At 45.7% G+C, this 12800-nt stretch overlaps 1 protein-coding gene across 1 annotated transcript; it reads left to right on the top strand.

Annotated features, from left to right (window-relative positions):
- Positions 1-9947: 9947 nt before the first annotated feature.
- On the top strand, positions 9948-10802 carry LOC139834060 (uncharacterized). The gene has a single exon (XM_071824443.1). It carries the CDS (start codon positions 9948-9950, stop codon positions 10800-10802), a length of 855 nt encoding a protein of 284 aa, XP_071680544.1.
- Positions 10803-12800: the final 1998 nt, after the last annotated feature.

Raw genomic sequence — 12800 nt, forward strand, 5'->3', positions numbered from 1 at the left:
CCTCAACTTGCGGTAAAGTCTTAGAGTGCAGATACTTGTTGTGCAAAATTTGTTGCCACATACCCTCTTCAAAGAAGAAGTTTATATAGCCACTTACTCAAGAAGCATTTGTTTTTTAATTCCAGAACTTCAATACCCAAACCCCCGGTCTTTCGGTCTACAGATTATGTTCCATTTAGAGAGCCTATATCTTTTCTTTTTTCATCCGATTGCCAAAAGAAGTTAGATCTATAATAATCTAGTCTCTTTCTAACCCCCACAGGGATCTCCATGAATGATAACATAAACATTGATAGACTTGTTAACACCGAATTAATGAGAACCAATCTATCGCCATAAGAAAGCATCTTACTACGCCAGCACCCTAATTTTGAAGCAAAACGGTTTTCAACCGGATTCCATTCAGCATTTCTCAAGATTCGGTGATGGATCGGTATACCCAAATATTTAAAAGGTAAAGCACCCGCTTCACAACCAAAAATCTGCATATATTGTTGTTCATTATCCTTTGCTTTACCAAAACAAAATATCTCACTTTTATGAAAATTAATTTTCAGACCAGAGAGCTGCTCAAATATACATAGAATTAATTTCATATTCGAGTGCTTTAACAATATCATGTTCCAAAAATAAAATTGTATCATCAGCATATTGTAGGATAGAAATTCCCCCCTCGACTAGGTGAGGTAGAAGACCCCCAATCTGACCCTCCTCCTTAGCTCGTGCAATAATAATAGCTAGCATATCCACGACAATATTAAATAGAATCGGAGATAAAGGATCACCCTGTCTCAAACCTTTCCTAGTTTGGAAATTATGACCAATATCATCATTAACCCTAATCCCCACACTCCCTCCTTGAACATACTGTTTAATTCGATCACACCATATCTCATCAAAACCCTTCATACGCAGTACTTGTTGTAAAAACGGCCATTTAACTTTATCATACGCCTTCTCAAAGTCAATTTTGAAAAGAACACCATCTAACTTTCTCCTATGCGTTCATGAATGGATTCGTGAAGCACAACCACTCCCTCTAAAATGTGTCCGCACGGCATAAATGCGCTTTGGGTAGGTTTGATTACATTATGAGCAACCTCCGAAATACGAATAGTAGCCACTTTAGTAAAGATTTTAAATATCACATTAAGTAAACAAATCGGGCGGTACTGTTGTATTTGTGTCGCATTATCTTTTTTTGGAATAAGAGTAATAACCCCAAAATTTAGCCTATGTAAAGGTAACTCTCCTCTTTGGAAGGAAATAAAAAGCGCCATTAAATCCACTTTTATTACTTCCCAAAAGGTCTGATAAAACTCTGCCGGAAACCCATCTGGCCCCGGCGCTTTATTATGTTTCATCTGTGAGATCGCCTCATAAACTTCCTCAAAAGAGTAGTCTTTGATGAGAAGCTCATTCTCAGCCACCGAAACTTGAGGAATATCATCAACTCTATCCTCCATCATTAATACTGGACTATGTTGCGGTTCACCAAACAATGTTTTGTAGTATTCAGTAATATAAGTTTTTAGGTTCTCGTCCCCAACAATCGTCCCCTCCTCTTGTTCGAGTTGGAAAATTTTCTTCTTCCTATGCTTCCCATTAGCAATTAGGTGAAAATATTTTGTATTATCTCCCCCTTCCTGTATATACTTAACCTTGGCTCTCTGTGCCCATTTGGTTTCTTCCGACCTTCTAAGCTTATTCAACTTATCATTAGCCATTTTTAACTCATCCCTCTCAACATTAGATAAAGGACAAGTCTCCGCCTTAATATCCAGGAAATCAATAATTTGTAGTAACCTCTCCTTTTCTAGTTTATATTTTCCACTAAGATTTTTCGCCCATCCCCTTAAAAATCTGCGTAAATGTCTAATCTTTTTTTGCCAAGTATCGATTGGTGAGACCCCCATTGGAGCTGCAGCCCACTCAGCTGCCACCAAATCATAGAAACCGTCCTGTTGCAGCCAAGACAGCTCAAATGAGAAACGGGCTTTGTTTCCTAAGTGTGCATGGTTTCCCGAATCAATAAGAAGAGGTGTGTGATCAGACCCCGACCTAGATAAAGCCCTTACCGACACTAATGGGAATTTTTGTTCCCACTCCACACTAGCAAGCACACGATCCAGCTTTTCATAGGTAGGAGTCACTCGCCTACTAGCCCAAGTATATTGACGCCCCGATAGTGCAATTTCTTTCAAATTTAAACTTTCAATAATAGCATTGAAGATAAAGGGCCACCGAGGATTATAATTATCATTACTTTTATCCTCAGGTTTTCGAAGTATATTAAAATCTCCGGCAAGGAGCAAAGGTAGAGATTCAACCTCACCGAGACGCACCAACTCGGACAAGAACACGTGTTTAAGAGAATCCTGAGCAGCTCCATACACTGGTACCAAGACCCACTCAAACCCATCAATTTTTGATTTTAAAGATAATTTGACACAGAAATCACCATTAACTACCTTATTATAACTTTTAAAGTGTTATTATTAATGCCAACCAAAATACCCCCCGAACGCCCCTGAGGTGGCAAACAAAACCAACTAAACTCCTTCCCGCAAGATAGATCCCTAAGGAAAGGAACAGTAAAATTTGATCTTCCTGTTTCCAAAAGTGCTATATAGTCTAGCCGATGTTCTCTAATAGCTTCTTTGACAAAAAGGTGTTTTCCCGGATCACCAAAACCCTCACTATTCCAAGTCAATCCACACAAAGAGTTCAAAGCCATCTAATTATAAATTTTATTCCGAATCCTGTTACTTCGTCTAACCTTAGTCCTATCATAAGACTTTTTCTTTTTATTCCGTCTTGTCTTATGTGTTACAGGTGATGCACAAAGCAAATCATTATCTGATGGAAAATCATCATCTAGATCCCCAACTAATTCAGACGCATGTGAGACAGTAAGACAAGGCAAATGTTCCGCACTTTTTTCCAACATGGACTCATTCTTTTTCAGGATAGTTAGTGTCCTTTGAAATTCATTCTCTTTAATTATATGTGCCGCATTAATTTGGTCTGAAAGTGAACTACCCATTGATACCCCCAAAACAGTAGCATTATGGATAATTTGTGCATCTGAAAAATTAAGTAGCGAGTGTGGCTGAGAAATACCTTGCGCAAAACTTTCATTACGCCTTTGTGCCAGAAGCATAGCTTTTTCAAGCTGAGTTGCATCAGCATTTGGTTGCGCTCGAAGTCTTCCACTAGACCTTATACCTTTTGCCGTCTGTGATTTAACGCCTCCAAACGCAATCACTTCATCAGAGAATAAAGCTGGAGATACCGGCGTGGTCATTAAACCCGGTGTTGTGCTCTTCTTGGTAGCCAAATCTGCCTGTGATACAAAATAGTTTGAACATGTTGTAGCAGAAACATTATCAAGTAGGACAGCAGAGACATCATTCTTATGACTAACCAAATCCGTAGCCGTCGTTGGCATTGGAGATACAAATGTCTTGTTCGTAGCATTCCGTTTTGGTGTTACCGTATGCACATAAGTGCGTTTTGGTGTATGGCCCTTTGATGCATGATCCTGTGATGGTACAGAGGTCGGCGAGCTAACCGAGCGTGGCGGAGGCAACGAGCCCAGGCTGCATGCGCCATGCAGCAAGCTGGTCGGCGCCCCGATCGTCGTGGCTGCGGCGCCAGTACATGCGCCATGCAACTCCTCGCCTGGTGACCATGTCGTTGTCCGCTGTGTGCATGTGACAGGCACACACACAGCAGCCTCAGGCGCCAGGGGGGTTCGCTGTGTGCATGTGCCATGCACATACACATCAGCTTCCTTCTCCCTTCGCACAGGTAGCACCACGCTGCTCATTTGCCCAGCCAAAGAAACCTCACGCCCTAGCCCATCAAGATTGCTTTCCGCCGGGTTCAAAGAGGCGAGACTCCCAGTACACAAATCCAGATTCTCCGCGGCACTAAAAAACGGATTAAGACATTTAGGTTTCGAAAAAGCAAAGTCACATACAGAAGATGTAAACGCATTATCATACCTCGGTGTATCATCCACAGCCATAATGTCATTATCTTGGGCCAACTGAATCGGAGATAAAGCATTAGAGGTACCATCCGAAGAAACAGGGTGTGAAGGTTCATAGTTGGTATCTTTACTTTCCTCCTCATTCTTCTTCCTCTTGACTTCTCTGTCAGTGTCATCTCCAGGATTGTTGGTAGGACCATCATGGTCCATATCATCATCCTTATGTATATCCTCAGAGACACTATCCACCTGTGTTGTTGGATCCCTTAAACCCTCTACTTCAAAACTGAGTCGGAAAAAATCATTGCGGATCTTGACATCAAGGCTAGTTGGAATAAGAGTAGGATCCAAGCAACTGATGCGGATTCTTAAAACATTATTAGCCCTTGTATAGGGTATATCAATATCTGTAGTCTCACCGAAAATATCGCCAAAAGCCCATAAAGCTACAATTTCATCGAGAGCAAAAGGAGGGAAACCATGAACTCTGACCCAGACCTCTTCTGCCGTCCAAACTGGTTCGACGTCCTTCCTCCAGAAATCAAAGGACAAAGTAATCTGTGATCTCGGCACACAAAATTTGCCAAAATGCTGCGCCTTCACCAAGTCACTTCTACTTGGAAAATTAACCCTAAAAACATTATCCTCCATCTGCTGAACATCCCATTGGTACTGATCATCGGGCATCAAAAATTTTAATTGTTCTATTAGCTCAGGTATAGTCATACTCCCACCCTCAACTGCCACTCTTCCCAACCTAGTGTTCTCAACACGAGGCCTAACATCACCAGAGAGAGGTATCTTCCAAAAAGTTAAATCCACATGACCAACACCATAGACAGCAATTCTCGGTTTTGGAGCACGCAGAGTAGGACAATCTCTAGTTACATGATCAGCACTCTGACAACAATCACATAAATCTGCTATACAATCATTGATACAGTGGCCTGTTTTGTGGCATCGAAAACACTCCGGTCCTTTCTTCTTTGCCGCAGCAGCCAAAGCCATCTCAGTATTTTGGTTAGACGCTTCATTCTGAGAGTATCCAGCCCCAGCGTTCCTACCCGCCAGGGAACCCCCGTGCACAGGTACCTCAGCAGTATTAGTACCAAAAGCACTAGAAACCTCAGAGTGCCTCACAACCTGTGTTTGCCTAATCAAATTTTGTGCTACCCGTCCAGGCTCTCGAACAATCGGCACGGCACCATTATTAGGAGCTGATTCAGAGCTAGAAGTAGCTAGTAATTGTTTAGCAAAAGACTCAGCCGCCTCCTTCACTAGACGTTTTTGGGCATCATTGAGACCTCTAAGATCAGGACCATCTCTAGGCAGATCATCCCGCCGAACATAGGTATTAGATGGTCGGCGATTAAAATTGTTACCTCCGAAACTGCGATTGTATCCTCTATTGTATCCCTGCTGATTCCTGAAGCCGCCCCCAGCATTATTGGGACGCCCATGACCAGCACGAAAAACACCGTCCCCGAAGACATCGTCGGAGCGGTCCGCTCCAGTACCAGAGTTCCCCCCATGGCCAGCAGAACCGCTTGGACCTCCCTGCTCGAAAAATCTTCCTCCCGACGGCGGACCAGTTCCACCACCATCCCACCTCCCGCCCCCACGTCCTCCCCTCATCTGATTCCCTCCACCCCTACTCATGACGACGGCGGCTCCAGGAACGAGAGAAAGAACACGTGGTGCGGGACAGAGAGGAAATCTACCAAAACCTAGCTTACACGATCGACTCCGATCAAAACGAGTCAGACGTGCAGGCTGTCGAGGCTCAATCACCTGTTCCGGGCCCATACCGCCCTTATGTGGAACAAAGCCAATCGGCTCCATATTGTACGTACAAGGATCAGCCCGGCCCAGCCCAGCATGTTCAGCATTCAAAATTTCCCGATGACTGATCCGCATCGGCACATACGCCGGCGATCGTCCCTGCCGGCGATGCACAGGCTGATCCAGAGCCGGCCAGTTTTTCCCCGGCCCAACCATCCGATACCGCCGCCGTCGCCGTTGCACCAGCATCCACTCAGCGGCATTAAAGTTTTCGAGCCAGAACGTGGACGGCGGCAAGACTGGAGTCGGAAACCTCGATCTCCTTTCAATCGATCTTGAGACCAGAACAGGCGCAGATAGAGCAGAATTGAAACACTCACCTGATCCAAAAGTGATAGCCGCAAGTCGCTGTCTTCTCTTCTTCTCTTCACGGCGTCGGAGCGATGCAGTCGCCGCCTCCACCATCGTGCAGCCTTCCGTCGCTGGCGAGCAGGCGAGGTAACGCGATGACTCAATGGCGAGTTCATCCTCGATGGTACTCACCGAATCCTCGTCGCCGGCGATCGCCCAAAACCGCCCAAAAGTCGCCTCTAACGGCTCTCCGTCTATTACGGAGCCCGTCATCGTAGGCTGCCAGAGAGCCTCGTTAAAATCTCCAATCATGAACCATGGTTCTTTTGCACACGGTTTAATACGCCTCAGCATTTCCCACATATGGTGCCTTTCCTGAGCTTTTGGCTCTCCATAAACAAAAGTTGCTCTCCATTTTATTCCATCCGATTCAGTGATTTTTACATCAATATGGTGAATACTGAAGTTAATCAGCTCAACCGGAACACACTCACTCCATATCAGGGCTAGTCCCCCTCCTTTTCCCTTAGCTGACACAGCAAAACAGTGCTTGTAACCCAACCTTCTGCAGACAGCTTCTACAACTCTTTTATTTTGCCTAACTTCAGATAGGAAAACTACCTTGGGACTGTACATCCGTACTAGACGGACAAGCTCCTGAACTGTCCGTGGCTGTCCCAGCCCACGGCAGTTCCAAGCTAGGTAAATCATGGCTCCTACCGGGCGCACACATTTGCACCCAACAGTTTGCCGGCAGCCCCTGGGCCGGTCGCTTCCTCATCCTCCCTTTCTTTCCTCTGGCTTTGTTTTCCTCCCTCAGCATCCTTCTCTTGATCTGCTGCTTCGCTGCTATGTTCCATCTCTTTCAACCTGCGCAGCCCCTCTTCCCTCAAGCATACTGTCAGGAGAGGAACCTGAAACTGAAAGTATCCTTTCTTTTCCACTGACTCAGCTTCTTCTTCACCTTCCTTTTCACGGTAACGGATTTTTCCTGCCATCTTGTCTTCACGGTGTTCCAAAGGTACAGACTCCTCACCACTGTCCACGATCTCAGATGAAATAGTTACGTAGACAGCCATGAAATGCTTCCCGCTGGCACAGCGGATAGCCTCTAGGCCCTCTGTTTTATCACGAAACGGTCGACGCCAGTGCCGACGTTGCATCTCTGGGGTGGCAGAAGCATGTGTATGTTGCAGCACCTCGGTCGTCCCAGTTCGCACACGCGCCACCTCACCCTCAGAACCAACATCACTAGTCACAGAAAATACCTTCATTGATGCCATGGAAGGAGCATTCCACAGCTTCCGTGCCGCCTCCTGCAGGACAGCCTTCGAAAACACCGGCAGCGGGGCCGTCGCCTCCGCCTTCTCCACCGTGGACGTCTTCTTGATCGTCTTGCCCGGCGGCACGTGCAGGCTGTCGACCGCCACGGCAACCCCGAGGGGGAACTTCTCAGGTTCGCCGCGCCCACCATCCTGCGAGGTGCAGGGCGGGGAAGACTCTCCGTTCAGGGCCGAGGAGAGATCATCGCTGCCGGTGGTGGCATGGAAGGGGCTGGGAATCACTCGCAGGGGATTGGGAAACTCCTCACTCTTGGCGATACCGGGGAGATAAGGGGAAAATTTGGAGCGGAAATAATTCAGGCTTTTACGGGGATTTGGGGAATTTAGGACAAGTTTATCTAATTATACTGAACGCAAATTCGGAAAACAAGAAATAAAAAATAAAAGAGAAGATAAATTTAAAATACCTTTAGCGGCTAAATTAGAGGCTAAACAGGGGCTAAATTAGGCTATAGTGGTTTTTTCTCATTTAGCCTACAAAAGGCATAGCCGCAGCGGCATGTCTCCTGAAAGGGCTATAGCCAGGCTATAGCCGGCTATTTAAAACCATGCTAGTTAGTAGGAGGAGAGAGACACATGCATGGATCGATAGAGTCAGCTGATGGATAGGATTAGTTGTGACCTGGTAATCAGCCGTTGTGCGGCGATAGTGAGCACGATCTCCAGATGCGAGGAGAGTGGCCGGGTGGTGTGGCCATCGTGGTTACTAGTTCCTATCTCTCGGCTAGTGGAGTTGTGTCCTCGATTGAGTGCCTGTGCATGTACCACTTATAGGCCTCTGTAACCAGTTTGTTTGTCAATGAGAATAGAAGAGAAAATGTAGCACTTGTGGCTGCCAAGGAAGAGTCTCACGGCAAAGCTGTTTTGTTCCTCTTTGGCATATGCGTGCGTGTGTGGAGTTTCTCAGCGCTTGTGTTCTTAGTCTTCTTCCACCTTGTGTTTGTGTGAGAGATTGAGAGAAGAGGTAGAAGAAGAGGGGCTGCAAGATTGCAGCTCCATCAGATTGCATGCAATGCAGCCAATTCGCTTGTTGCATCCGATTATTACGGGAATACTGTAAAATTCTTGTTTTCCTGCGGAGGCTCCATACTCTAACGTGTGCAAGGTAAATTCCACCACCACCTCCAAGAAAACCGCGACCTCGCGCCTGAAGTGGCTATGTATCCTGACATAAGCCTTAATCAGTTGTTGAACTTCCCAACTTCAGTAGTTCTCTTTTCTTTTATACCACTAGTAGAAAACAGGTCTTTTGTTCAGCACTCCTGGGAGCTATAGTTCCGGTTTAAAAACGAGCCGGGACTAATGGAGGGCATTGGTATCGGTTCATCCTCGAAACCCTTTAGTCCCTGTTCGTTTAGAACCTTTAGTCCCGGTTGGTATTACGATCCGGGACTAAAAGGGTGGCGGTAGGCTGTCGCCGGGGCAAAAACCTTTAGTCCCATTTCATATTACCAACCGGGACTAAAGGTCTACCCTTTAGTCATGGTTCGCTTTACCAATCGGGACTAAGGATTTTTATGTTTTTTTGGCTCCCCACGCACATCCACACACACACCCCCCCATGGATCGCTTTTTTAGCACTGCACAATATAAAAGAAAATGATAGAAAATTCAAAAAATAAAATATTTTAAGATTCATGTATGCTACACAACGTACTATTAGAGAAAATTAACAAATTTAAATTTTGACTTTTTTGCAAGAAAATTTTAGAAAAAGGTAAAACGGCATTAACTTTTGCATACGACGTCGAAAAAAAGTATAATATATCAAAATGATCGTGGGAAAAATTACATCCAAATTCACCAGGGTTTACCCGATTAGCTAATTTTTATATTCTCAAAATTCCAAATGAAAATATGTAAGCAGAAAGATTTTAGTTTTTGCCAGAAATTTAGTATTTTATATTTTTAAAAATTTAAATTAAATAATTGCATCCTGCATAAAGATTACTATTACTTAACCATAAACGTGAGTTGTTTGGCTCAAGTTTTATTTGTCAGCGCATTTGTGTAACTGGCTCAATGTTGCTTCGTGTATCTATTTGTCTTCTCAAAACTGTGAATTGCCTGATGACTTATGCTTCTTGGCAGTCATTCGCGAAGGTCATGAAGTGTACGATGTTAGAGTAATCCTGCCCAGGAGTTAGTTATTACCTTCTAGTAGTACTGTAGGTGCTGGTATGTTCTAGTATGTTTTAGGAGTACAATTTATATGTAAGCCCTAGGCAGTAGCTAACTTTGGTTAGCACTAGAAAGTTGTAGAAGGTTAGGTTTACAGTAGAAAGCTCTAGAAGGCTTTAAAAATCTAATTGTTGTATCTAGCTTGTATCCTATAAATAACACTATGCAATACAAGCTGCATGTAGCTTTTGGCAGCATCACACAACAGACTTCTTCCCACACACTACACTACCTATGAACTAGCAAGGCTATCAATTGGTATCAGAGTGTTGGTGAAGATATGATCCTGAGAGATGTCAGCTCCAGTTGGAGGTGTTGCTGGCAGTCCGCCTCGCCAGCTGCGGCGTCGTTTCCCTTCACCACCACCGAGACGACCGCACCACCGTGATGCAGGAAGGCGCGAGGTTGTGGTCGAGCGAGTCGTGAAGGACGTCGGCGGTGGCAGTTACCCGATGCTGACGCGGACGAACTACACCGAATGGAGCCTCCTAATGAAGGTGAAGCTGCAGGCTCGGGGCATCTGGGATGCAATTGAGCTCAGCGCCGATGACTACCAGGAAGATCGAATGGCGCTGGAGGCCATCTTGCAAGCGGTGCCACCAGAAATGATGGCTGGACTAGCCGTCAAGCGGACCGCGAAGGAGGCGTGGGAGGCGATTCGAGCCATGCGCGTCGGTTCAGATCGCGTGCGGAAGGGCAAGGTGCAACAACTAAAGAAGGAATTTGAGATGATCTCATTCCACGACGGGGAGTCTGTTGATGATTTCGCGCTATGCCTTACGAACCTCGTCACAAGCCTCGCCACGCTCGGAGCACCTATCGACGAAACTCAAGTCGTCGAGAAATTTTTGCGGGTTGTGCCGCCAAGGCTGTCGCAGATAGCCCTTGCGATCGAGACCCTCCTTGACACTTCTGATATGTCATTGGAGGAAGTCACTGGTCGGCTGAAGGCAGCTGAGGATCGCCTTGAGCTGCATGAGCCAGCGCGTGAGCAGGGCAAGCTCCTACTCACCGAGGAGCAATGGCCTATGGAGATGATGTATTATTTGTGCTTACCATGCAAGCCGGGCCGAATTGGGCTTACCATGCAAGCCTATCTAAATATTTATGGTCCTGATAGGAGGGATGTAAATTGGGCTCTCTTTTAGCATTACAATCTTTCGGCCCAGAAAACGTAATCTTAGTAAGACCCCTTTTAACATAACGATCTTTAGGCCCTGTAAAAGTGATATTCATCGGGCTTTATTTTCTTAAATATTTATGGGCCTGATAGAAGGAAGTTTAGGTGGGCCAACTTTCAAATTTCGGCCCAGTAAATATAATCTTAACACGGTCTATTTTAACATTATGATCCGCAGGCCCAGTTAGTGATATTAATTAGGCCCCCAGTTTTTAATATTTATGGGCCTGATACGAGGAACCTTAATTGGGCCCCTATTTTTATTAATATCTACGTGACTTACGGATGAGATTTTAATTGGGCCGCATTCGTGTTTCCACGTGTCGAACTTTCGTTGGCGCTGCTGGCACGTCCGAGGGACACGTGTCGCACTTTCATGGGCGGTGCAGGCACATCCTAGGGCCATGATGCGCGTGAAACACACGTCCGTTGGGAACCCCAAGAGGAAGGTGTGATGTGCACAGCAGTAAGTTTTCCCTCAGAAAGAAACCAAGGTTTATCGAACCAGGAGGAGCCAAGAAGCACGTTGAAGGTTGATGGCGGAGGGATGTAGTGCGGCGCAACACCAGTGATTCCGGTGCCAACGTGGAACCTGCACAACACAACCAAAGTACTTTGCCCCAACGAAACAGCGAGGTTGTCAATCTCACCAGCTTGCTGTAACAAAGGATTAACCGTATTGTGTGGAAGATGATTGTTTGCAGAAAACAGTAAAGAACAATTGCAGTAGATTGTATGCGATGTAAAGAATAGGACCGGGGTCCACAGTTCACTAGAGGTGTCTCTCCCATAAGATAAATAGCATGTTGGGTGAACAAATTACAGTCGGGCAATTGACAAATAGAGAGGGCATGACAATGCACATACATGATATGATAAGTATTGTGAGATTTAATTGGGCATTACGACAAAGTACATAGACCGCTATCCAGCATGCATCTATGCCTAAAAAGTCCACCTTCAGGTTATCATCCGAACCCCTTCCGGTATTAAGTTGCAAACAACAGACAATTGCATTAAGTATGGTGCGTAATGTAATCAATAACTACATCCTCGGACATAGCATCAATGTTTTATCCCTAGTGGCAACAGCACATCCACAACCTTAGAACTTTCTCACATCGTCCTGCATTTAATGGAGGCATGAACCCACTATCGAGCATAAATACTCCCTCTTGGAGTTAAGAGCAAAAACTTGGCCAGAGCCTCTACTAATAACGGAGAGCATGCAAGATCATAAACAACACATAGGTAATAGATTGATAATTAACATAACATAGTATTCTCTATCCATCGGATCCCGACAAACACAACATATAGCATTACAGATAGATGATCTTGATCATGTTAGGCAGCTCACAAGATCCAACAATGAAGCACATAAGGAGAAGACGACCATCTAGCTACTGCTATGGACCCATAGTCCAGGGGTGAACTACTCACTCATCACTCCGGAGGCGATCATGGCGGTGAAGAGTCCTCCGGGAGATGATTCCCCTCTCCGGCAGGGTGCCGGAGGCGATCTCCAGAATCCCCGAGATGGGATTGGCGGCGGCGGCGTCTCGCAAGGTTTTCCGTATCGTGGTTCTCGTGCACCGGGGTTTCGCGACGAAGGCTTTAAGTAGGCGGAAGGAGCAACGCGGGGGCCACACGAGGGCCCCACACGCCAGGGCCGCGCGGCCTAGGGTTGGGCCGCGCCGCCTGTTGTGGCGGCGCCTCGTGGCCCCACTTCCTTTCCCCTTCGGTCTTCTGGAAGCTTCGTGCAAAAATAGGACCCTGGGCGTTGATTTCGTCCAATTCCGAGAATATTTCTTTACTAGGATTTCTGAAACCAAAAACAGCAGAAAAGAGCAACTGGCTCTTCGGCATCTCGTTAATAGGTTAGTGCCAGAAAATGCATAAATACGACATATAATGTGTATAAAACATGTAGATATCATCAATAATGTGGCATGGAACATAAGAA

This window comes from Lolium perenne, chromosome 7 (assembly GCF_019359855.2).
Source record: "Lolium perenne isolate Kyuss_39 chromosome 7, Kyuss_2.0, whole genome shotgun sequence".
NCBI lineage: Eukaryota > Viridiplantae > Streptophyta > Magnoliopsida > Poales > Poaceae > Lolium > Lolium perenne.